We start from the raw sequence: 27,044 nt of genomic DNA on the forward strand, positions 1-27,044 counted from the left end.
CATTACTCAGTTCTTGGGTTAGTAGCCCCAGGGAATATCAGATACACTTGAAATGGCAAACAGGTTGTTAATGTTTGCTCATTCAGAGGGGTAGTGATTTGCCTGGGAGAGCACAGGTTTGGGAGACACTGGCTATGGCTGTGGGACAGCCGTAGGAAGGTCCCTGGTACCTGGCCCTGCTCTGCAGCTGTTACCACTTGTCTGAGTTGAGGAGTTGAGTTGCTTGTGGATGTCTGCTGTCATGGAACTGGAAGGAGATAAAAAAGGGTCCCCAAAGAGAAGGGGTGACACAGGTGGCAGAAGCCCTCTGTTTTTTCAGGAAATGATGCTCCAAGGCAGATGAGGAATTTCTGCCCGCTCCTTCTGCATGGTTTCTGTAGTGTTCTCACTACTCCAGACTAGCCTGGCCCACTCAGAGGGCATTAGGCTGGAGGAGAGTTTGCCTGTTGGGGAGCTCACTGGTACCACCCCTTGCTTTTCCAAACAGAAAAGAAAAAAAAAAATCTATTTTGCCAAAACAAAAGGATGGGTAAAGAGGAAATATGCTCAGCTCAATTGGTTGTATTAGGTAAATACAAAGTATGCCCCAAATATCCTGTAAAATCTGTTTTTTCAACAGACAAAAGTTGGCATTTTCAAAAACTCACACTAAGATTCAGTATCCCTTTACTTGATATCGATACTGGCTCAGGGATGTCCGGTTCTTTCCTTGTTCCTCTGTCACCTATCACACCACAGCTCTTTGTGGGGCTAAGCAATAAAATGCACTGATAGTTCAGCTGGAGTCCTGTGCTGCTTTCGCCCCTGGAAAAACATGAACAAGGAAAAAGTCAATGCAACTCTAACCCACATTCTCAGCAGGCAAGAAGGAAGCTCGTGAAGCAAAATATTTCTGGCAGGTGATTCACATCTGAAGGAAGCCTAGCTGGAGAGAGGAAATTACTTCTATTGCCCTTAGAAAAGTGATAGTGGCAGGATAGGAAAGATGTATGAAAACAAAGTAAAAATGCGAATTTAATAAATTAAAAGTCAAAAGAGGTTCATGAAATCATTTTAAAAGCTACAAAATAATCTGGAATGGACTGAGCTGAATAATGAGCATGTACCTGTAGGCTGGTGTCCCAGCTATGCTGCTGTTTAATCTTGTTCATGTTTGTGGGTTTTAGAAACCAAAAGAGGCAGGTTTATTTTGGGCATGCCTTATTTAGCTGTAGTTCCAAGTTATGTGAAACCTGAAATGAAGAGGAAACTTGACCCAAACCCTTAAGATTTCAAGTGCTAGTAACCACCTCAGTGAGGAACAGAGCAAAGACACAGAACAGAATTAGCTGAGAATGTGCTTAGAGATATCCAGGGAGTGAGCTCCAGTAGGCTGGGCAGTGATTGACTGGACTGCTCTTCCACCTTTGGAGGTTTAGGGTGCAGCTGATAAAGAGTTTTACTTTCTTTCTGTAAAGATCATCTATAGGAATATTGTGGAAGAAAATCCTTATGCAGCAGTTGTTGCTTGGAAGCACGAGTAGCTTTTTGTGTGGCATGCAGCAGATTTGGGGAGGCTGGGAGAGGGGAATTTGGGTATTTGGCACCATAAAATGAAGATTCCCAAGTCCTCAGCTCTTCCCTATGTTGGACTACACAGTTCTATTGAGGGTGAGTGCATCACCGGTGTGTCAGGAATGCCTCAGCAATTCCAGCCACGCTGACCTCTGCCACCATTGGGAGAGCACATTCCCTCTCTCCAGTGGGATGGCTTTAATCTGCATAAATTAGTTTACAGTTGTGCCTCCTTTCAAACCAGGAGCAAGCTAACTGGGAGGATTTGCCCCTGTAACTATACGTGCTAAAGCACATCAAGCCCAGATTGTACCACACATTTGGAGAATTATTTTAGTAGAAACACAGGTGCATACACCCACTTTTTTGGGGGGAATAAAATAGGCCATGCTAATTTGACATTTTAAATAATAAAAATAAGTCTTGGAGAAGCAATCACAGATCAGTCAGAGCCTGGAAATTGCATTTCTGGAATGGTGCAGGTCATTCCTGCAAGCCATGGTGACTTTGCATTCCAGCATCACGTGGAATCCAGAAGCATGTCTAAAACTGGAACAGAGTTCCAGTTTCTGCTGCTCTCTGATGGTTGGCAAGCCCTTTGTGGGTGAGAAGAGAATAGAACTGTGTGTGTGATCCACAGAGTTTGACTTGTAACCAGGTGGATTTCACTTGCTGGATGTGTCTGAAAAAGCCCTTCCTGTCGGTTCAGAATTACAAGAAGAGCTGATGCTATCATTATTCATTCCCACTGGGGGAAAAAGACATGTAAACTTATCTTGAAGACTGCCAAATGCCATTCCAAGTGCTCTGAAAGGGGTTTTATGTTTCCTTCTCTGAAGACGGCTGTGATCTTCCCGGATTCATTAATGCATGAGAGGCAAAGCACAGAAAAGGCCTTTGTGTTCCTGGAGCTGGTGGCAGGAAGGGAGGCTTACCAAGGAGCTGCACATACCTCACTTCCCTGTCTGTCAGAAGATCCTATCCCTGTCAGATAGCAGCAATTCCTGGGGGTGGAGTGAGAACGAATTTATCTTGGGAGTGAGCAGGATTTTGCTTTGCTAGGAGAGCTGGTTTGCTCAATTCAGGAATTTTCCGTTCACCTCTATTATCCACCGGCATATAAATCCCAACACCTGCAATTAGAGCTCCTTACCTTAACAAGTTAACAGTTTTCTGCAGCTCACCTGTCCTTCTGCTGGCTCTCCTCTGTCTCCTGACTGCTTGGTTGAACCGCTTCTCCAAAAATTCCTGCTTTAGAGGTAGGCTTTCACAGCTGTGTCATGGAGGGGGCTGCCTTCCTGGTCCTTGACGAAGGCTGCTGCAAGGTAGATGTGGTGTTAGGCAGAGACTCACTCTTTGCTGTAAGGAAATATGAATATTCTAGGTGGGTTTTATTGTCTCTTTGTAGATTATTCATCAATTCAGCACCCAAAAACCCCAGCAGAGGGGAAGGCTCTGTATGGAGGGGCTGGCTGGATTGTGTAGTGTGGCCTGGGGAGGTGGTGGAGGGCACCTCTGCTTGCCCTTTCCCTTCTAGCTACTCTGGTGTAAGTAGGCTGCAGTTGTGCCTGGGTTGATGTGTTTGCTTTGGTCAGTTTAATTCAAAATATTTTTGTTTACCTGGCTTGATAGTTACAATTTTGTGTGCTGATTCAGGGTACAGCACAGGCTGTTAACAGGGAGGTAAAATGCAGGGATCATAGGGATTTGCAGGCAGCTCAGCTTCATTAACTTGAAACAACTGAAAATTCTATTTAAAGAGATGCATCAGCCAATGTCACAAATCAGTTGTTAGTTCTTGCAATTGCTAGTTAGAACATGCCAAAATTATAAGCCCTTTGTTATGAATAGGTATGAGAATTACTGAACTAATTATACAATAATATGCAGATGTGGTTCTGTTAAGTAATTGTAACCTCTCTAAGAGGAAAAGAAAAAGGTAGTTCTGCTCCATAATCCCTTATAAATGGAAATGCTTGTTGGCTAAATCAGAGGAGGGGTTCGACTAGCTGCAGCTGTGGAGTATGTTTGACAATTTGCATTCTCCACCTCCTGCCCTTATTGCAGAATTAAATTGGTCTTTCATTAACATGGGAATGTTTGCTGTTCCACCACCTGCTCCCTCCCCTGCACCTACCTCACTGTTCAAGGTAATGCCAAGCCCTGTTGGGAGCCCCTGGCGAGTGCCAGCGGGTGGGAGGAGATGTGGGAAGGGACCTACCTCCGGCAGCACACCGGGGAGGGGCCGCGAGCAGCCCCACGCTCAGAACTTGCTCTTCCAGAAGATCCCAAACTCCCCCTAAGGCAATGGAGGTGAGGAGGAGGAGGCAGCGTTTAAAGGCTTCAGAAAACCTGAGCCGGGTTTGGAATAGCAGGTAGGCATTTTCTGCAGGTGACATGGAGAGCCACCTTCTCGGTAGCCGGGCTGGAATCTGAAGTCTTTCTACTGCAAGAATTAATTAATTCATTGGAAAAAAATTGCCTTTGAAGAAAAACAAGGAAAGAATGAACTGTAGGTGCGTTTCAAGGGAAAAATACCTTTCTTCATCCTGCAAGGGTTAAGCATGATCAGAATCTGCTTTAGTCTCAAGAGTTTAACCTCAAGTGCTGCATTTTTTGTTTGCCATAAGCCTATTAGAACTCTCTGTTTCCTAGCAATAACATGTAATTTCTCCCCACTATATAAGTGGAAGAGATGTTAGGGTTTTAATCCTGCCCGCTAGAGCTGTTGCTCAAGTTTCCTATTCAAATGCAAATAGCACCTGGTGCTGTTTAGATAGCTGCAATCTTTGATAACGATACTCCAGGAAGAGAGGAGAAAAAAAAAAAAAAAAGTAAGGTGGGTCTGACTACTCATTCTGGAAAGCAAGAGTGTAACCATATGCCACACCAACCTGCACTGGACATTTCTATCCTATTTTTTCCATCCAACACGGCTTCTTTTTGGAAACATGGATGGCCGGAATGATTTCTGTTTCTTGAGCAGGTATGATTTTTCATCAGGAAGAAAAGGCTTCCAGAGAAGATAAAAATATGGTGGATGGAGTCTTACCTTGCCTGATTGTCCTGAAAGGACTTTCTTCTGGGACATTTTGTTTCTTCAAATCTTGTATTGTTTTCTAGATTTTCATTTGTAGTTTTCAGAGTACTGATTGTTAATTATTTTTTCCGTATTTTTTCCTTGTGCTGTTTTTGCTCTGTGTCAGATAGATTAAAAGAAGTTATGATAAATGAATTGGCAAGTCAGGAGCAATTTGGAAGGCTGCTCCACTATTTAGGATTCACAGACAAGAGATAACATATTACTTCTTAGCTAAAACAAGAACAGTGACAGATCTCAGTTAAAAACCTTCTTCTGTGGAAAGTTTTAATGGCATAAACTGTTTTCATTTCACTTGTGGAGATACCAGTTTATTTAAGAAAGAGCTTTACAGCCTTGTTGCATTTTTCAGGGCTGTTTTACCTGTTATTACATTTGGAAACTGAAGGAAACTTTTTTGGAGGGTTGTGACTTGATGCAATTTTCTTTCTGCTAAAATCAAAGTATCTACATGGTACAGAATGCAGTTGATATCTACAGAAAAGCAGAAATTATTGTTTTAAAATATTTTAAAGGAGAGATTTAGAAACTGGCAGAAAATTTCAAGGAGTGTTTGAAAGAAATCAGCATTATACCAATCTCTGTGAATTTACAAATAAGCCAGAAGCAGCAATTCGTTGGAAGGGAAGACTGCTGACAGGAATATCAGCTTTCATGGGAGAAAACTGGACATAAAGAATGAACAATTGCTACCAAACTGCAGAAGCACAGCAGTGATTTCAGTGCTGCCGTCAAGCTCCGACAGATCTTTTCCTTGTTTAATACTGACCTGTTTTGTCTCCTGCTGTTTCATCTTTGGCCTAATACTGGAACTAAAACAGGTTCTAACTAATACTGGAACTAAATCAGAATTTCTCCAAACTTCAGCAAATGCCTTTTGCAAGCCAGGTGTTGGGAGCGTGAGCAGGTGTGCCGTGCGTGCTTCCCCTGGTACGGAAGGCGCCCTTGAGAGGAAAACCCGAGCGGGAGCTGATTTGCTGGGTCACGTTCTCTCCCTGCTGACACTCCTTCCCCAAGAGCAGCTCCAGCTGGGTGTGAACAACTGACGAGGAGCTGAGCCAGGGCTCCACCTTGGACTGCGGACCTGCTGAGCCGCTAAGGACAGCCAAAATGATGGAAGAGGTCTCCATAGTGGTGGCTTACAATGCCCACGTGTTTGGCCAGCTGTGCGACGAGGATTTTCTGGCCAATCTGGTGGCAGTAAGCAAACCCAAAGCTGTGGTAGGTGTTCCTCCTTTGCCAGTAATGCTCAAGGTTAAGTCCTTCTGTTGAAGACTTTACTGTTTAGCACCCTTCTTTGTTCTTCAGTTTCTCTTTTTATTACTTAGTTTCTGTTTTATTACTTTTTCAGAAATTTGCTGTCATGCATCAACAAAATGAAAATAATCTGTTTCAGAAGAGATTATTAAAATCTCTTTCTGGGCAGCTAAGTTTAGAAGAAGATAATTTGCTCAGTAGGATCATAGTTAAATAATATTTTTTACATAACTGGAATAATTATTAAGCTAATCCAGCTGCAGACTCTGAGAATGTAAGTCAAGAGGTCGGGGTAGATGCTGTTTCTGGGGTGCAGGTACCCTCATCATGAAATCTGAAAGAATCAGTCCCTTCCTTGGGAATGGTGATGTTCCACTTTTGTATGTTTTGAAATCAGCCTAAATTTCCATAAAAACCTTTTAGTAGAATTAAATACGCTATTTCTTCATAAATAGCATATCTCTTTCTGTAAGTGACATGTAGAGTGTGGTCATCTTCCTCTGTCATGGAGATCTCAGTGCTTGGAGGGAGCTGCAGGCTCTGAAATTTGGTGCTAGAGTTCATCTTTGGCCTCAGATCCTACAGCTGAGCCCATGTGGGAGCCAGGATGCCTAGAAGCAGTCGGAGGGAGTGTTTTGAAATATAAATGTATGTAAAGGTGTTAAGCTTAATGTGCAAGCAGATGCAGTTAACATTTCAGGCTAAACACAAATTCAGCAGCCCAAAGAAGCACTCATGTGTGCAGATTTGGGGCTGGGTGTGTGTTTGTACACAGTCAGTTCCTCTGCTGGGACAAAGGAAGATGTTCTCAGAAAAGGAAAATTTGCTTTATTGTATCTTGTGTAAAGCATCACTGTGCTTGTTTCTTGCTCGGGTTTTTCTGCCTCTCCATGCTCAGGAGATCTCGGATGAATGAACTAATCTCCTGCATCTCACATCGGATCATTGAATCTCTGGATGTAAAGCAGATTTCTGCCAAATCCCTTTTATTGTGATGCTTTTTCCTGTCTCTGGTCTTCTTTGGGCCAGAATTTTCAAGGTCCATTACAAAAGTTAGATAACAAATCTAGAAATTCAGTATAAACAAAACCATGCTCTAAGATGACAAGGTTCAGAGCTGGGCTCTGACCAGGCTTTGGTTACCAAGCACATCACAAGTCACACGCTTTTCCCTTGCTGGATATTTTTAAATACGTGGTATCCCTTAACTCACTGTGCAGCCACAGCCTTTCCTCTTGCTCTGCCTTAGCTGATGGCTGTGGCAGCATGTGTTACCTTGCCTAGAAGGCCATGGTAGGATCTTCTTCAGACAGGACCTGGTGTTGCAGTAGGATTAACCGGAGCCTGGTACTGGCAGCTCTGCGTGAATATCTTAGGATGAATTTCTTTCAGCAAGGGATGATGACCAGAGAGTTTTCCTGGGAGTTTCCTGCCCTGAACTGCTGAGGTGTTCTAGAGATAGCACTTGCAGTTGCTGAACTAAAATCCCTGTGATGAGAAGACCTTTCATGGTGGCTTACCTTGTAATTTAAACCTTTGGGAAGTGCTGCCGTGATGGGCTCAGCGATGGTCTGGGCAGCAGCAGAGCACGAGTAATGGGAATTGTGTTGTGGGTCACTAGATTGCTCTGGATCAGCTCTGAGTGACCAGGAGAGAGAGGGAACTGGTGTCAAAGCACCACATTACATCTCCAGATGATTTCTGCCACTCTGAAAATAAGATGGAAAACATTTCTCTATGAAGAAACTACTTGTCTCCTAGTAAACAGAGAGCAGCCGTGGGAGGAAAAGTATCATTATTACTTTTATTTAGAAGATCTGACTAATTGACTTTACTGTAAGGGTTTGTTCTGAACAACGGGGTTTGTTTGTTTTTTTTTTTCCTGCAATCAAGGAGTATTAACACATTTGTGTATCAATGTGGGACTTTGAGCAGCCTGGTCTAGTGCAAGGTATCCCTGCCCACAGCAAAGGGTTGGAACAAGATGGTCTTTAAGGTTCTTCAGATCCAAGCCATTCTAGGACTCCATGTTTCAGTGCATTATGTACTAGTAAAGAAATTAAGAAATACTTTTTTTTGTTGGGTTACATAGGAAACACCTAACTGCTTTTTAAATTGGTTTTTGAAAGATACTAATTAAGCAAATAATGGTGCAAACAACCTGGAGAGATTTAAAATGACACTCTCTTCAGAATTATGATAGGACTAGACAATGCACGGGAGTCTGCACTGTGAAACATCAGGACCTGATGGTTCAGAACGTTTCTTTTGGTTCTCTGCTGCTACATTTAACTGTGGGACAAGCTGACAGTCGGGATAAGTTGGGGCAAATTGTGTTGACTCTCTCACAGTCACTTCAACAGCTTGCACAAAGGTGTGTTCTGTACACAAAGGGACTTTCTGCAGGAAGTGGACATTTTGTTTATTCTAAGAGTTCATATTAATAGCACAGGTATGTTGCAATCTGGGATTCATCTGCTGGGTTTGCAAAATGCAGTTTCAGTTATTTTGAAAAGCTTTTCTATTACACGCTCAGGTTGCAGAGAATAGTTTAAGAAACAAAGCTCTGTAAAGACTTCCATTCTGTGGCTGGGAGTTGGAAGGTTTCTGGCATTACAAGTAACTCATTGTATTTCCTTTGGGTTGTGCAATGGGCTGGGGTGGTGCACAGGAGTCTCTCCTGCACAGAGAGCCACGTGTCATTACATGAATGCCGAAACCAAACCAGGCCAGGTGAGAGCTGTGCACGTTCCTTGTGCTTTAGGCCAGCCCTGTGTGGCCTTCTGACACAGCCAGTGCCATACAGGCATGAACTTGGACACAGTCAGAATTATCTGCTGTTATCTGCCATCATCTGTATCTATGTGAATTATCTGTGTCCTCCCTTATAGCTGTATTTTTCACTAGAAAGCACAGCAGTATTTTTTCATGTTGTTCTGATGCTCTTAAACAATTGAACAGGATGTGGATGATCTGAGATAAGGTTTTGTTAAATATGTTTCAAAGCTACACTATGTAATAGCAATCTCCCAACATATATTATAATAAAATTAGTCATATTGTAGTGTCACCATGAAATGCAGTTGTTTTGCTGTGAGGTCTTGCTTTCAGAATTTCAACTGGTTCTGAAACAACTTTGCACAGACAGGGAGAGCAGCATATATAAATGGGGTGCTGTGTAGTTTGCGCAAGAATTGAGCAGCTTTACTGTGGGGAATTTCAATTCTCAGTTTATCTGCAGAAAACTTGGACTCAAGGGGTTATAAAAATGCTACTCTAAGTGGTATAATCCTCTTAATCCAGAGCTGAAGGACGTTCTTGTGGAAAGCTTCATTGTATTTCCATTTTCCTGCCTGCCTTGCTGTGTTTAGCTCTCTATTCAGGGGAATTATCAGCCATTTCATAGAAAGAATTTGTGGTTGCACACTAGCAGACCCTGTCATAAGGAATTTTAAGCTCTCAGCTTCTCATCAAAGCTGAACTGAGGCAGTTTAGAGTGGGTGGGTGAATGGCAAAGCAGGTGAAAGACTTGGGAGGCCTAGGAGAAGTGCGGTACACAGTCATCCATGGGTTGAAGTCTAACATTTTTGGGGGTTAATAGTGGGTCTGTGTTTAATATCTTCAGGCCAAGACACCAGAAGAGGATGCACCCTGTTTTACAGGGGGCAGAAACTGGAGGGTAGGCGCTGGGCTGAGAGGAGCTTGCTGAGGTTCAGCAAGTGCAAAGGCAAATGCAAAATCCTGAGTAGGATAAACTCCATCGTCTCTGCAGGATGGGGACTAAATCTCTGGACAGCATGAGCGCAGGCTGGGAGTTGTGGTGGATAATCTGTGCTCTGCAGTGCCCAAGGCTGGCTGTGCACAGACAGGTCCCAGTGAAATGTGTCTCTCCCTGAATCCTCCTGAGCCCACAGAGACCAGGGATATTCACAGGCTAAAGCGAGCGGAGTGGTAGGCTGATGGGAGGGCAGGGTCAAACTGCATGGTGAAGGATGGGAGAATTGGAGCATCTTAGCCTGAGGAGGAGAAAGCTCAGGAGGGATCTAATTGTAGTCTCTGGCCACCTAGAAGAAGTTCATAGAAAGCAGAAAGCCAAACTCTGAGGCACACAGTGACAGGACATTGCATTATGACAAATGGTCATAATTTGCAGCAGAGTCAGTTCTGGCTCAGCACAAGGGAAAGCAGTTCTGTCCAGGGAGACCTTGGTATCTCCATCCTTGGAGGCCTTCAGGAGCGGCATGCAGCATGCTCTAGCTTTGAACCTGCCCCTGCCTCAGCAAGAGCTTAGTCCACGTGCCCCATGGAGCCCTTCCAATCTCAGTTTTTCCTTGAATCTCTAATTCTGCCTGTGTGGAGTCTTCCAGTACAGAGTCCCTGGCAGCACTTGAGCTTTTGAAGGCCATCTTTCCCTGGCATCCTGTAGTTGGAGCTGCTGCCAGAGGAGGGAGGAAGGTTGGGTGGTCACTGTTATGGCAGTTGGCTCTTTCCACAGATCCAATCCTCATCTGAACCCTTTCCTTTCCAGCACAAGCATGGATCCTGCTTTCAGGGTGTCTCGAGGAGCTGTCCCCACCACAGTCCCTCCCTCCTCTGTGGGCAGGAGCTGCCAGATTCTGTCCCAATTCTCTTGCCTTGTCTTTGGAACAGCTCCCTTGTGCTGAGGATTTTGAGCTCTCACTGCAAGGCATTTACACTCTGCCCAAACATTTCAGGGGCTCTGCTCTACATCCCCTTCAGTCTTTTCCCCAGCTGCATCTCCCAGGACAAGATGCAGTGTTACAGTATTGGTCTCAGTGACAATCCAGGGCTGACCTTCCCTGGTCAGTTTCCTTTCCCCTACCCTTGTGCATCCCAGGGCTCACATCAGCCTCTGCTGCAGCCTGGTTCTGACAGTAGAGTTACATTTTTGGCAGTAAGGTGATCTGTTATTTCCTCCCTTCTCTCTGTACCAGTGCTTATTCCCAGTCCCACACTGATCTCTGTCCTCCTGAGCAGTGCCAACGCAGGTGCTCATAGAGCTGAACTACCAGTATTGATGCAATGAACATTTAAAAAAATAATTTAATTGAAGTATTTCTGCAGGTTTATACAGTTTCTAGTTCTTCTTCTGCACTGTTCTTTCTTTCCATGTGACATTTGCAAATTCTATTAGTTGGATTGTATCTTTCATTTGCAGGCCACTGATGTAGTGTTTGATAGTGCTGGATCTTTGATGAGGCCCAGAATGTCATTGACCAAAATGAAAGCCTTTCACAATGGCTTTTTGACCCATTTCCTGAGTTTTTAATTCATGCTTTATGGTTGTTGGATACTCCTTGGAGGGTCTTGGGTTTTAAGAAAATAAATCCCTCATGTAGTAGTGAAGCGCTAGAGAAGACTCTTAAAACTGTGAAGTTACTTTTATCAGAGTTAGAGGTTAGGATTTTTCCTTTTTTTTTCTTTCTCTCAGGGAATTTTCTCCCATTTGTTACCTAAGAGATGATACTTAGATATTTAGAGAAACAAAAGATGTGGCTGGGAGGAGGAGGAGGAGGAAGGGTGCAGTTTGCTACTCTCTGTGAGCTGGGGGCTTTGGGAAGTGCAGAGGTGCTGTGAAGACTTTGGCTGGGGATGAGGGGCTGGGCTCAGCTGTGAGCTCTCTCTCGGGACCAGAGTGGGACAGGTGTGTCAGGACTATTGCTGCCCAGAGGATTCGCTGCCACTGCTGAGTGCTTCTGTTCTTCACTGTGTGAGAAGCGACGCTCACTTTTAAAAATTTCAAAAGTTTATTAAAAACCTTAACAAACTCCAACAAAGGACTGAGTAAGGAAAAAGAACAGCGTGCACTGAGAGTAGGTGACCTGGCAGCCGTCGGCTCGTGTATAAAATGGCTGCTCTGCCTTTTATACCCTGGGTTGTTTCACGCTACCCTGGCCCCTCCCAAAGTCTGTCTGTCAACTCTTCTCATTTATTGGTGGAGGCTTTTTTCTTGCAACCTGTTAGGAGGTGAGGTGTTGCCATGCTGCGCCCTCCCAGCAACAAGCTGTCCCATTCCTAACTGCCCCATGTAAGGGACACAGGTACACACCTTCCCTTCACACGTCCCGGACAGCCCAGGCTGTCTGGTGGCAGCAATGCAGGGGAAAGGGGACTGTGGGGAGAACAGAGGACATCTGAGCAACAAACTACAATAACATAACTATACATGAGTAAAGCTTCTCTTAACATACACACAATATTCATCCCTTAATTGGGAGGGCCGGTCATCTCGTTATTGATCTATAAGAACTGCATCTCCTTATCATGGGTGAGCCTCTGCTTGCAGGAGCAGCTGTTGACCTGGGACCTTTTCCACACCCGCCCTCACAAGGGTGGGGACCCTGACCCTGACCCTGACCCCGACCCCCACCCCCTCTGGGGGCAGTATCTCCCAGCTGCTTGCAGGAGCTTGGCTGCTGCTGCCCAGCCCTGCTGTTTTCTGCGCTGCTTTGGGCTTTTTGCTACACTTTTACCCGACACCCCTTGCCCACCTGCACACCCAGCAGCTCCTGGCATGGCTCTGGAGATTTTGCTAAGCTTTGGTTGTCACCCCAGGTGTGCCTACCTCTGTCATTCCAGCCACTGCTCCAAGGTCCCTGCTAGAGCCTGTTTCGCCTTTTGGAGAGGCAGCAGCACCTGCCTGCCATGAGTTTGCCAAGCATGCCCCTTTTCCATCTCTTTGTGCTGGCTGTGCATGCCATATGTATAATTTGGTGGGGGTTTTTTGGGGTTTTTTTTGGGTTTGTTTTTTTTTTGTTTGTTTGTTTTGTTTTTGGTTTTTTTTTCTAGTAAAGAACTGATATTCCCCTTCCATATCTTTGCCTGAAAGTGTGACATTCACATTCTCTGGACAGAGGGACAAAATTCTGTCTCTCAGGGGAAGCACAGAGAGAAGAAAAAACAATCTTACAATCTTTATCTCTGCTCCTTTGTTTTCCCCATGTGGAATGTGGTGTGGAGATTGTTTACCTGAAGTGATTGCTGGGTTGGATTCTGGTGAAGGTTGTTTGGGTTCAGTGACCAATCGGGTCCAGCTGTGGCTCGGACTCTCAGCAGGGAATCACGAGTTTGAGTTAGGTAAGTAAGAAGTATGTAGAATAGTATAGGTTCTCTTCAAATTGTATATTAATGTAATATAGTATAGTGTTAATAAAGCAGATCCTTCAGCCTTCTGATCTGGAGCCAGACATCATTTCTTCTCGTTGTGGGTCGCCTGATTTTACGCCATGAAAGCCCCATAATTTCAGAGTTACAGTAATTCAGAGGGAAGTGGGTCGTGTTTTCCATTCCAAGGGAGGTTGCCAACTTGGCAGGCTTCTGTTTTTCCAATGTAGGCAGGCAGATCTGTAGATAAAGAGAAAAATGGGTCCTAGAGTTTATAACGTGATGTTAGCATGGAACCAGTTTTTTAGCCAGATCCTTATCAGCTCTGCAGAGTATTTGTGTGGGTTCTTGGTTTCATCTTGCCAGCCAAAGTCATCCAGATGGGTTGATTTGTGGTGCTTAAATGTTATTTCCATACAGGGATTTTGGTCTAAGGGAATCTTTACTGCTTTAAGTATTTACTATAAAAAACAAGAGTGGACCAGATCTATCTTCTGCTTGTTCTGTCAGTACTTCTGCCCTGCAAAAAAAACCTGCAGACTGGTTAGAGCTGAGCTGTTTTCTGGACCATTGTGACTCATCTGAACCATAATTATTTTTGAGCTGTATTTTTTAATGCATTTGATCTACACTTAGAAATCTTCTTCTTTCCTATATCATCTAGAATACCATCCAGCCTAATGGAATTCAAAGAAGAATTTGAACTTTTTTTTCTTCATTTAGTTTGAGTTACTGTTTAAAATGTTCCCAAATAATAACCTGTATTATTCTCTGTTTAATTTCTCTTCATATCTGAACACCCTCTTCTTGCTGCCTTTTTATTGTCATTGGATCAAGAAAGAATTATTTAAGTAACGTCTCAAATACGCATTTTATAAATAGCAATAGAATTTTGAAACATTCAAAAGAAGGCCATCAATGTTCTGAAGTTTCCTCATTCTCTTCTTAAAAAAAATCCGGGAAATCAATGCAAATGTTTCTGGGCACTGGAGAAACAGCTTGTTTCTGTCATCATTACGAGCTCATTCAGGGGAAGAAATTTGAAATAAGTTTCTAGATGTTTTTGGTTATATGTGGCAAGTAAGTTCATGGACTTTGAAAGGAGTGCTGAAATGAGATGAAAAGGCAATTTTAGCTCTTTACAGAAGTCCAGTTTCATAATTACTAGACGATGCAGGTAAATATTAGTTACAAATATTCTGTCTTCAATGTCTACAAACTACTTTCTTTTTGAACCCAATTCTCAGAAGAACTTGGCTTACTTTGTGCTGAGATTGGAAAATGTATTTCAGTGGGTTTTATCCTCTTGGGTTTGTGCTTTCATGCACAGTGTAATATATTTTTTTCCTTTATTGCTTCCTTCTACCTGTGTCAACATGAGCTCACTGAAAACCAGCCATCTGTGTTGACTGGACTGCTGGTTATGGTGGTTGCTGATGTTATAAACTGTGGGCTTCTAGAAAAATCCAGATTTTTGATTTAGATTTTTTAATTTTGGTTTGATTTAGAGACGCGTGTCAGCTGTGCCAAGGCGATGCTTTGTGTGTATAGAGTTGTGCTTTTGCTTCAAGGCAGAGTTGCCAAAGTGATCCCAAGTTAGGATATCAAGGCATACGTAAGATATTGTGAATATTTGTCTGTTACCTTGGAGACCACAGTGCACAGGCAAGAATGAACACGCTGATTGTCCAGGCTGAACTTCCAGAGCAGGTCAGGCAATACTGGAACAGGATAACAAGAATCCAGTTATCTCAGAACCAAAGGTCTCATTCTTTCCATGGCCAGAGGAATAAGGAATAGACAGCACTAGGACAGAGAGCTCAGGGGAAGAGAAGATGGCTTGCTGCTTCTCTGCTGCTGCTGTACCAGAGGGTAAAAATCGTGGCAGCCAGACGTTGCTGGTAATTTGCTGGCTTTGTTTCCCAAAGGAAGTGTCTGCTCTCTGTGTGGGAGCTCTTTCCCTTGCAGGGCTCCTTTCAGTGGCAGCAGCTTGGCTTTCCTGCTGAAGCTGGCAGCATGGACACATTTCATCTTTTACTTTCAGCCCCTCCTGCCTGACAAACTCCTTGCTTCTGTCAATGCTTAAGGTGCTGTTGGGATGTTCTGTGCTGGGTGATGAAGTGGCAGGTCTGGAGTGCATTGGGAAATGATGAGCCTGGCAGCCTCTCAGCTAAACGTGATGGATGAGCACAGTTCTGTGGCATGTGGTAGTGGTGGCTGGTAGTGCTGGTAGAACCATAGCTGGGGCAGGGAGAGCAGCAGAAGGTTAAAAAAAACCCAACAAAACAAAACCACAGCAGCCTTGTATATACAGGTTTGGGAACTGGAACAGCTCCTTTGTATCTCTGGGTGCTGATGGGCTGTGCAGCTGTGCAGTCCCATCCCCATGGATACTTCCAGGCAGCTGCTCAAACTACATCAATGGCCAAAAAGTGATTTTAAACAGCCCTTCCCTTCCTCCACCTCCCTGCCAGCTCTGTGCCAAGGCATCCTGCAGGTCCAGAGGCTGGAAGATGCAACATAAGACAAAACCTGAAGCCTCATTCAAGGTGTAGAGGGAACCTTCTTGGCAGATGAAGGATCAGTGAGATAACAGAGCAGGGCATGGATTGATTGTTGCACTGAAAGGCTGTGCCAGGCTTCACTGAGCCTTGCTGATACCTTGGACACTGTCCCACTTGTATTTTCAAAATGCTGATCATTTAATGTGTGGCTTTTTTTAGGGTATTAGCAATTTTGTTTATGGAGCTGGATAAGCAGGAAAAAGGCAAGACTTTTAGAGAATGAAGCTGTGTTAGGTGCTGAAATATAGATAAAAGTATTTGGTATAACAAAGCAGATTGTAGAGCTTGTAATAATAAATTGTATAGATTATAGATGGTATAGAGCTTATAGATTGTATAGAACTTTATTAATTATTTTAATATTATATATATATAATAGAAAATACATAAGATAATATATACTATATATTATCTATTACCTACATTTTATATAATATATATATTATATATATTAATATATAATATTAATTATAGATTGTATAGAGCTTGTAATTAAAGATTGTAGTGAATTATATAATCACAGGTTTTAAGGGACATTAAAGACCATTTGGATACACTTCCCTGCTGTGGGCAGGGACACTTTTCACTATCCCAGGCTGCACCAAGCCCTCTCCAACCTGGCCTTGGACACTTCCAGGGGTGGGGCAGCTTGGGATAGTGAAAAGTGTCCCTGCCTCTGTGCCTCCTCACCCTCACAATGAAGAATGTCTTCCTCATATCTAATTTATCCTTGTGCTCTGGCAGTGTGAAGCTGTTCCACCCCTTGTACAAAGTCCCTCTCCAGCTCTCTTGGAGCCCCTTTAGGGGCTCTAATGTCTCCCCAGACCCCTCCCTTCTCCAGATTGAACAACCCCAGCTCCCTCAGTTGGTGTTCAAGGGAGAGGTGCTCCAGCCCACAGAGCATCTCCATGGCCTCCTGGACCTACTCCAGCAAGTCCACAATGGTTCAGTTTTAATATGGAAAAGGCATCTATTTTCTGCTAGTGGAGTAATGCACTAAAAAGTAATTGCTCTTAGTAACTTGTAGGTTTGAAATATTGATAAAAGTAATGACAGGTTTGAGCATCAAAGACCTCCACATGCATCAGAGAAACCTGATGCTGATTTTAAGACGCAAATAAGATTTTTTTTTTTTTTTTAAACTGTGACTCAGAGTTGATCTAAAATAATATTAACACATAGAATGTGTGCTCAAAGAATGCTGCAAGAATCTTTGATTACCTGGGCATATGGTTCAGAGTTGTCATCTAGCACCCATCCTCCACCTCTGGAAGTAGATTATTTTTCATCTTTTGCTGGACACAGAGTGTGACAGGAGACAAGATGTGGCTCAGTCATTCAGCACAATCAGAACCTTGTCTTGCAGGCAACAGGTTTCAGAATATGTGTTGAGGAGGGGTTTATTAGCTGAAAGCTGTGCACTCTGTGGACTAAATACGTTGAATGAGATGGGTTTTACAGTAAAGCCTTGGTAAAAACACTGGTTTGAACCTTGGCACTGATAAGTTGCTGGCCTTGTGTTGGCAGTTGTGCTGTAGGTCTGTGTTAGTTCCAGAATAAACATGGCTGGAAGTGAACCCTATCACCATGTAGCTGGGAAGAGGCCGTTTCCTGCTCTGTGATGTGAGAAAATTCCTTGGTTCTTTCTCCTGCATTTTGATTCTGTTGCCACAGGGATGGCGGTGAAGGCTGTGTGTGTGTCATCCTGCTTGCTGCTCTCTCTCTCTTGCTGTGATGTGCTAAGAAATGTGACCAAAGCTCTGGAATTGTGGTGGACACAGGTTAGATCTCAATCAGAATGAACTGTGTACCTCTGGTGGAGAGAGCTAAGAGCTGGATTTCACACAGTCACCAAGGAGACTTAAAACCTTCAGCATCAAATGCTGTACATCAAAAGGGGTGTATATGTAAGGCACAGAACCACCTGGAGCTGTTATGTTTATGAGGTACAAACTGATGAGTAAATCCTGTGCTGGAAAAACAGCTGCTGCTTATAGGAAGTGTTACCCAGAGCAGAGCCTTGGCTTACATGGCTGGGCAGCATCACTCTCCCAGTTACCCAGTCCTCACCGTGGCTGTTGCATGTACAAGTAGTTCCATTTAGCCTGGATAGTCCTGGGTAGCAGAGGTCTCATTGTTCAGGCATTCTCTAAATTAGGGCAGATAATGAAAATGACCTGTAAGCAGATATTTTCCATCTAGAATGTTTCTGATGTTGATGTCCTTCCCCACAGGATTCCTGTTGCCCAGAGCCATTGAAATGCAAACAGTGTGCTGGCTGGCAGTGGCTCTGGTTGTTCCTTTCCTGGTATGTGTCTCACTCTGCAGCCCTCAGCTGTGCAGAAGGAAGCACTTGTGTCTGGGGGAGCTGTGAGACATCAGCTGCAAGTGCAGAAAATAATCAGCCATTTCCAAGCACTGCTTTTCAGCCACTCAGGGTGTCTCTTCTTTCCTAAAACAAAGAGAATTGAAGTGGATAATAAACCTTGCATGTGTCAAAATGAAAATGAATTTTTGATGGCAGAAAGACATTTTGAGATTCTGAAAAGCATCTGCTACAGGCAAAACATCCTTTCCTTGGCCTTTTTTCATCCTTTCCTTGGCCCATAGACGTAGGTTCCCCTGCAGCCTCTCAAACACAAGCTCTGTGGTCAGTGTGAAAGTACACGTTGGTGTTTAGAGTTACAATTCAGGGAATCCAAATTCCATTCTCTTTTCCTGTGTTGCTGCAGGACTGATGTACAATGGGGCTTATTGAACATCTCTCTGTCTCAGCTTACTCTTAGTTAAATGTTTTGCTAACTGAGCCTAACTAAGCAGATCTTTAAACAGCAGGGCTGCAGAAGAATAATGGGCTATACCTGGTTCAGTGGATTCTCGTGAATGGAAATACATTGTGGAGATTAAAATCTGACTAAAGGATCTGGTGTTGGAAATGATCCAGCATCACTGACTCTGCTGCTGCTGGCTTGAATCACAGTAAATTGTGCAGGTGCTCTGTAAATTATGCAACCTGCCTTTCTCTTGTCTCTATAAACTCCTTTGAATGTGCCATTGCAATTGAGACATTTTGATAATGGACTAATGCAGAGAAATTAAACAAAATTCACAGCAATGCTGGTTTCCTTTGCCTTCAGGTGGCTTTCAGGTTGGCTTTCTGTAATCCTGAAGACTCTCTTCAGGAATTCTTAAACGTGCAGAGCTGGCAAGGAGGTGACATGCGCAAGAAGAAACATCTCCCTCTGCATAGAAGGGATACTCAGGTGTGCTGGGGTGGAGCTGTTTTGCTGATATAAAAAGGGCATTTCTCTCAGTTCTGTTTCCAAACACGAGGTGGAGAGATGCTGTTGTGCAGCAGATGCTCAGGCATGCATTCAGCAGGACATCTCTCCAAGGAATTTCAGGGAACAACTCCTTCCTTCTGGCATAGATGGTAAACTAGCATCTGACAGCTGGGGCTTTTATTGTGCCCCAAAACCCAGGGATTAGATGGTGCTGAATGAGCTTCACAGTGGGGTTGAATTCAGGATGTGTGGGATGAATGGAATACTGTCAGCATGGTGAAAACGCTGGAGGAGGTCTCTTCCAAGGCTTTCAAACTGGTGGTGAAACAAACAGCCTGTTGCCAGTGAGCCCTTCCCATTATGGTGTCAGAAGGAGAGTTGGGAATTCTTCAAGCTGTGCTCCAGCCTGGAATTTCTTTTTAGGCAGCTGATGTAAATCCTACATTAATTTTTACAAATGGATGTTGCAGGTTTTCTGTGCAGAATACCCATCCCAAATAGAGTTCTGTGAGAAATTACAATTTTCCCTTTCAGATTTCATGCTTGTGGCTAAGATCCCATTGGAGACACAGCTGTTCAGATTATACTGCATAATAGCTAAGTACAATATATCCCATTCACCCCCTTTAAAGTCCAGTCCAGGGGGAAAGTCTGTTGTGTCAGCATAGTACTGTGGGGTTTATTCTTTCTTTTTCATTACTGCCTCCTCCCAGGAGAAAAACAAATGGCTTTATCTACTTCTGAGCCTTATTCCTAGACAGATATGGCAGGATACTCTTCATTCCTTTTGGCCAACCATATTTCAAGGAAAAGATGGTACAGTTGCCCATAGTTATGACTGCACAGATGAGTAGCACCAAGTCAGTTTTTTTTTAATATAATTTTGTTACACTGCAACCTTCATTTGGCTTAATAAAGTACTTAAATGGAGCTGTATTCCTTAAAATAGAGCTGCTTCCTTCCTGAAACTTGATGTAGTTGTATTTCAAATATAAAGTATTAACTGGAACAAAATAGCACAATTTTGAGTGTGAACTAAGATGCTGTGTGTGACTGGAAATTTTTTATTGCTAATCTGCTGAGCTTCTGTTTAAAGCTCACAGACTTCACCCAACACTCACAGAACCCAGCCTCATTGTGAAATTGACTTTTTTTTTCTTTTTTTTTTTTTCTTCTTTTACATTGAGGCAAGAACTAGAGAGAACTAGAGAGAATAAAGTGTTAAGAGTGAGGAGATTAGAGAACACTGGCTACATTGTTAGTGTGGTGGGACAATGTATTTTTGTAGTGTTAATGCAGTGCTAGATAGAGAAAGGAAGTGGGGAACTGGGAAAGGGATCCCCTGCTCAGTTTGGCATTGTGGTGGTGCTGGAAATCAGAAATCAAGTAATAGGATTTTACTATCTGGATCAGCCTCTCACTGTCTGCAGTATGTTCAGGAAATCACTTCCCATCTCTGCTTCCATTTCCTTGGCTGTCAAATGAACACAGCGATAACTGTCTCCTCTGAGTGCTCTGGCTGCATTAGAGCAATGAAACATTTGGGAGGAAGGAGTCATAGGTGTGATTTATGAATCCAGCAAGGTCAGGCTGAGCTGCCTGTAAACAGCTGAAGAAATCACAGAATGAGGGAAGGGTCTCCTGAAGCTGAGCAGGTGCTGATATACACTGTCCATGCCCAGTACTGCCCAAGGAAGTGAAGCAAATCTCTCCAGCTCTGTCTGAACAGGGGCAGCTAAAACCAAAGTGGTTTTGTTTCTCTTCCATGATGCAGTGAGTCTTTCAAGCATTTGGTGCCATTGGTTGTTTTCAGAAAGAGGTTTTGCTTGTTCAGTTCTTCTGTGTGGATATTTTATTAAGATGCTCTGCATGGGTGTTTCCCTACTACATATAACTACTTATAACATGATTTTATACTTGAAAGCAATAAAATAAAAAAACTCAATGAGGTAAGATAAACAGTTGAGATAAACAGTTATGAGGAATGTTTATACACTGTAAGAGTCTCCTAAATTTGATAACCATCAGTTCAAGCCAATATACCCCATGGTGCTAAAGAAAGAAAAAAGGAATCGATATTGCAGAAGCTTTTACAGAGAATTTATGAGCACTTTGTTCAGGATCAGTTCATGAAGACTGAAGCATGGCTAGCAATATGCACTTACTTATGGAAGTGCTTACTGAGAAATCCCTTGTTGAATTCACAAACTGTTTCAGGGAATTAAATTGGGAAATACAGAAATGGGCTTTTAAATTTTTTTTCCATTTATTAGTGTATACTCAGAAGAAGAAAGTGCTATAATAAATTATCAAACTCCTTTGAGAAATGTGGCAGAATAGACAGTAGTAGTGAAGTGTAGTCCCTGCCAAAGTTCTTGGGCATACTTGCTCCAGTTTCTGTTTTACAAGATAAGTGAGTTAGTATGGACTGGTTTCTGGTAGGAGTTCCCCTTAAGATAGATTTTCACTGTATTTAGGTACTTCCCAGTGTCAAGACAAGATTTGTAGCATAAATAGATAGTGACATGCAGCAGTCACTATCATCTTTCAAAGAGCTGGAAACTGTGTTCTTTGTCACACCTGATGCTTGCATGATCTGATGCTTGTTTCAGGTATTATTTACTGTCAGCATTCCTAAGAAAGTGTTGCTGTGCTTTTCCCTTGCTGGAGAGGCCATCCCTCAGCCCAGGCCACAGCTGTGGATGGCTCCTGTGGTGCTGAAGGAGGGAGCTGATGCCTCCAAGGCCCCAGAGGAGCCACACAGTCCTGCTCACTGCTGTGAATTGAAATACAAGCAAGTAAGGAGAGCATATAGATAAGAAGGGTTGATGGAATGAATTAGCAAGCAATTAAGAAATGGTTGATAGTTGTGAGAGGTGGAAGCCCCCAACACCCAGTGTCAGGCTAAGGTGAGCAGCACTGCTCACAGAAGAATAGGAGGGTAAAGGGTTGTGACTGTGCAATTTTTACCTTCACTTTCCACCCTTATCTCCCCATTTACACACACAAAATCTATTTACAGACACACAGACTTACAACACAAATTTACAGACACAAAATCTCTCTTACATCTCTTGTTCCTTCCGATGGCAGGATTCTTTCTGAAGCTCTTACGTGGCTGTGTGAACAGAAGTCTTGTCTGTCTCCCTGTGTAGAGAAACTTAGTTCTTATATGCACTTTAAAGTCTTTTCAATGAAAAGCATCAAGAATCAGGAAAATCTTTGCTTGAACAGATCATCATCTAAGTTACAGCTGTGTTGTGCCTTTTTGCTGTGCTGCACCACAAAATCTCCTTTTTATTTATCTTTATTTCCTGGTGGTTGCATACTGGAGCACAAAACTCCACAGCAGAACCTGAGAACTGTGTTTGGAGGGTGTCCTTATCACACCCCAGCTGGGGAGCCTTGGTCTGGTTCTCTAAATGAAAGTCCAATAATTCTGGTGAAAGGAGGGGATGGATCAGGCTTTGGATGTGTGATGGGTTTATTTCATTTAAAATACTATCCTGAAATTATTTCTAATTCTTATGGTTATTAAATAGCCTGAACAGGGTGCAGCCAAGACAAAGCTGGCTGGGTTTGTGTTAGGAGGATTATTCAGTTGAAATTTATAAAAGCATCTCTCAGTCACTTTCATTTCATGGTGTTTTGCCCTATTAAGTGTCATCAAAGTGAAATTTTCTTGTATGTTTGCCCAATGTACTTCATGTTTTTATCTTTACCATTTTCTCTTTGTTTGCTTTAAGGGGGTTGATTTCAGATTCCATCAGTAGTTGTAGGAATTGGTGCTGCTTTATTAATGATTTGCAGATCATGGCTTCCATGTTTGCTACTTCCACCTCCCTCTGCAGCAACACTGTGCACTTGCTTGGTCCCTTTGGGTGCTGCAGAGCAAAGAGGCTTTGGGCTGAAAACCAGAAAAGAGAAAACAGCTCCAAAACTACACAGAAACTCATATCTCTGCTCAGTGGCAGTAGTTTTTGCCCTAAGGCAAGGTGACAGTGGCATGTCCTCACAGCAGGAGGCAGCTAAACATGATCAATATAGGCAAGAGGAGTATCTGCATGACAGATCAAGGGAAAGCCTGTGTTTATACTCCTGGTGGTACATGGTGTGAGGGATCTCTCCAGCTGCCAGCAGGTGACCTGAGTAATGCTGTCAGAGATCTCCAGGGAGAGATGGGAGCACTGCATACCCAGCCAAAAGGTGAAGGGAAAGCAGAGGCTCCCCATGCTTTGTTGAAAAGAACACAGGCTCCTTCTGATCAGTGTTTGAAGTAGAAGCATTCCCAGGATCAAGCAGCCTGGGTTTTGACCTTTCTGCATGGCTGTTTACCAAATTTGTTTGTGATTTCTATGAGCCACCTCTCCGCTCGCTTGCACTGCAGCATCTCCATCTGTGCCTAGGAGGGCTCTGATGCCAGACTTCATGAGGGCATTGGTCACAGGCTGTAATTTAGACATTAATACTCTCTCAGCAATAAAACCATTACTTGGATCTCCCCCAGGGAATTGTCTGGTCCTTTTGTATGAGCACTCCTTTGTTCTCATCTCACTTTTAACAGTTGTCTTGCTAAAGCAGTGTTTCAGTGAATCATATGTATCAAAATGTATTTTCCTCTTTCCTGTTCTCCCACTTGTCTGTGCTTTTTTCTTCTTGTTAGTCTTGTTAAAATGTCTCCACTTTTGTTTCCCTTTAACTGTCTGAATAATTAGCAGCAGTGGGCACAGAAAGATTTCTGTCAATGTGAGCTGTATTGGTAAGTGTTTGACATGGCTTAATGAGTAGGGGAGGGGGAACAGTGGGGAGAGACTTTATTCAGCAGCAGCTTTCCAGCACTTCCTCAGTTTCCTGTTTGTAGGGAGAGCTTTCAGTCAGCTTTTCCAGCATTCCTCTCATTTTTAAATGCATGTTTCCCAAATCTGTTCCACAGGTGCCAACGAAAAAGCTGAAGAAATATGAGAGAGAGTACCAAACAATGCGAGAGAGCCAGCTGCAGCAGGAAGATCCTATGGACAGATACAAGGTAGGGGGATGCTAAATGGGAATTTGGTGAATCTCATGAGGAGTGAGCTGTCTCCAGCAGTTGAGGTGTGTGTACCATGCTCACCTCCCTGGGATGTGCCAAGGCAGACCTTAGGGAAGTGAAGGTGAACTCATCCCCTTTCTTGAATAAGCACTTTGAAACTCTAGATTTAGTCTTTTTTTCCAAGAATATTTCAATCACAATTTGTAACTCTTAAGACATCTGCAAGTAGCCACATATAATATTTTTCTTCTTTCAGTTTATATGTTTGTAGGTAACTCTCCTGCTGTTGCACTATTACGGGAGATCTTCATGAGCCGCAGAAACAAAGGGTGATTCAGCTACAGACACAGAAAGGAGAAAATACACATTGTTCTAGTGCAAGCTGTATGCAGTGGCATCCACAGAGACTTTGGAAGATGAACTCTTCCTTGGCTGATACGATCCTTATTATTCATTCCTGTTTATACCAAGCTTCAGTAATTTTTTGTTAAGATAATACCTATTATGGTGGGACCCAGAGCTCCTCTGGGGTCCTGAGGTACTGCTGCAATAGAGTTAATAGTGATGGATGTTCCTCTTTAAAGGAGCAGAGAAATAAGGTTCAGTTGTTAATGTGATAGCTTGATAGTTCACTGAAAAAGAGCAGTACTACAATTTCAGGTCAGCTTTGCTTATCTTTACAATGTATTTGCTTTCATTGTCACAGCTACGTTCTGTTGCCAGAGATTTTGTGTGCTGGAGGCTCTGTCTCTGGGCACAGACGTTATTGAGAGGTTGGGATCATGTTATTCCTCGCTCTGTTTGGAACAATTCAGTTTGCTCTAGGTGAAGCTGCCAGGGCTGAAGCACTTTACTGCCCGCTGCCCAGGACAGCTGGGAACTGACATTTCTTACATATCCTTGTACTGTTTGCTTGCTGTTCTTCATTGTGCCTTAATATGTTAGTGCCATTGTGGTTGTTATGGAGTCTTCCAGGGTGTGGAGGGGTGAATAATCACACAGAGTGCCACAGGCTTGACATGACCTGTAAACATAAGAAAAGTGCACCACGTTCAGAAAACCAGAGTATGGAAATCTGTGGTGAGAGAGTGTGCCTTAATTCATAAATGTGACAAAGAAAACTTACAGGTATGAAGTCAAACTGACTCTTTTTTGTTCTTTTAAAAAAGCATTTGTCTGTGAGAAAATTGTATTTTAAGTGTAGGTTTTTTGCCATCAAAGAGTGGAGATTTTATTGTTTATGAGACTTAGGAGTGCTGTAGCTGCTGTAGAGCCAATAGCAAGTATGACCTATTTGGAAAAAAACACAAGTGGCTGCTGATTAACTTTTAAGTATTTTCCTAGTGGTTCACTTACAGTACTGTGGAATTAAAATAATGCTTAGGAAACAAATAAGGGTTCTTTAAAGCTCGGTGGAAGCATATTAACTCAATCCTGGTCAATGCACGGTGAAGAACATTATCCCAAGCTGCAAATGAGGATGTAGGAAGTGACTCTTGTTATGTGAGTCACTGTCACAGTCAAGATCACAGCCCAGGGTTTTGGCTTGCGCTTTTGAAATTCACTGTGGATTTTTTTATTAAGCTGTATTGGGTCTGATCCTCTTAAGGATGCTGTGAGTAGAGAGTCCCTGTAATAGGTTAGTTGTATATTAACTTCAAAGTCTGGACACATTCGTCAGCTGATGGGTGTCATGGAAAAATGCTTGTAAATGTTCTTTGTTCCTTGTCTTGTTTGTTAAATTGTATTGATATGTGAAGTTGAGATTGGTAGGAACTGACATTTCAGGAGTGTTTCCAAAGGGCAGCAAGAAAATGTCACTTGTGTGGATCCTCCCAGGCAGCACGTGGAGAGCCAGCCTTGCTTTTTGTTTGTCCTTTAGGGGAGCACTCTGCAGCCTGCATGGTCAGAGATGAATTTCATTTGGGCAGCACCTGTGCAGGGCTTCCAGCAGCCAGGCTTGGCTTGGGAAAGGACAAAAGCCAGCCTTGCCTACAAGCACAGCACTGCTGTCAACTCCTGCTCTGTGGGCTGTGCCCCACTGCCCTACAACCTTGTAATTTTTACAGTTTCCCTTCCCAAGTGTGAGGTTTTTGCTGCCTAGGAAGGGGGTGTTTCTTGGATGGGATCACTGGAATAGAGATCCCTGCAGATTGTTCCTTGTATGGGTCAAGAAGGAAAAGAGCTTTAAATCGGTTGATAGTTTTTAGCTGTAGATTTTAGAGTTGTTGTTACCAGCAGAAATTTATCAGGCCCACAGAGACACAGTGATTCTGTGTGATGAAGGATGTCTGATTCACACCTCCCTGTGACACAGCCCTCAGAGGAAGTGCCTTGATGGCCTCTCGAGAGGGAGATGGGCTGGTTTCACAGTGTCTGGCCCAGTAACCAGTTGTGTTTGCCTGACAGGTTAAATTCATGTGCTCCCATGAGCTGTGTTAAACACGCAGCAGTTCCTGCCCAGCACAAATTTTACATGTTGTGATTTGATTTACCAGAAGAGCAGTATTAAAGAGTGGCATTATTTTTGGTGTTTGTTTCATTCTGTACTTACAAGTATTATTAAGGAAAAGTGCAAGTTTTTCTGGACATGTGTTTACTTTAGTTTCCATTGCTTATAACAAATTACCATATTTTTGTCAGATTTTTGAAAGGTGCAAAAGTGAAATATGTTCTAAATTGTTGTTTGTCACCAAATTTCGTAACTTTTAGTTAAATTGCAAATTCCCTATAGAAGCTAGGAAGTAAAGTGAGTCATATGTGTAGAAAAAATAGTAATAGATTTCAGGTTGATGTTTTTCTAAATATTATGGAGTTTTATATCTGTGTTTGAGAATGCCTCATGTAACAAGATTTGGGTTGACTTGATGAGAAAATTCCAGAAGTGAGCCTGGGAACTGATTTAAAATAAAGAGGATATAGTTGTTCCAAGAAGGGCTGGAGTTTTGCAAGCAGATGCTGCTGTTCTGGTCCACCTTTTCTTCTGTTGACCTCCATGTGCAATGGAGAAGTTGTGTGAATAAATGTGTAATGTGGACATAATAGCCTTCTCTGTGTTTTGAAGGAGAAGCAAAAATTAATACACTGGTCATTTTTATTCAGTCATGGCAACTGAATGTAATCATCATGAG

The 27,044-nt window shown here is 43.0% G+C and overlaps 1 protein-coding gene across 6 annotated transcripts in view; it reads left to right on the forward strand.

Moving 5' to 3' along the window:
• Positions 1-27,044, forward strand: part of RABGAP1L (RAB GTPase activating protein 1 like) — a 231,670-nt gene that overhangs the window by 189,176 nt on the left and 15,450 nt on the right. For 4 of the 6 annotated variants that reach the window (XM_053950355.1, XM_053950356.1, XM_053950358.1 and 1 more), the window contains one exon: positions 23,818-23,910. In XM_053950355.1, the coding sequence (XP_053806330.1) occupies positions 23,818-23,910 (93 nt within the window). Of the gene's footprint in view, positions 1-5,749; positions 5,876-23,817; positions 23,911-24,169; positions 26,951-27,044 lie in introns of those variants that run through there. The other 2 variants (XM_053950357.1, XM_053950359.1) reach the window with 2 other exon arrangements.

The sequence above is a fragment of the Vidua chalybeata genome, chromosome 9 (assembly GCF_026979565.1).
Source record: "Vidua chalybeata isolate OUT-0048 chromosome 9, bVidCha1 merged haplotype, whole genome shotgun sequence".
Lineage (NCBI taxonomy): Eukaryota > Metazoa > Chordata > Aves > Passeriformes > Viduidae > Vidua > Vidua chalybeata.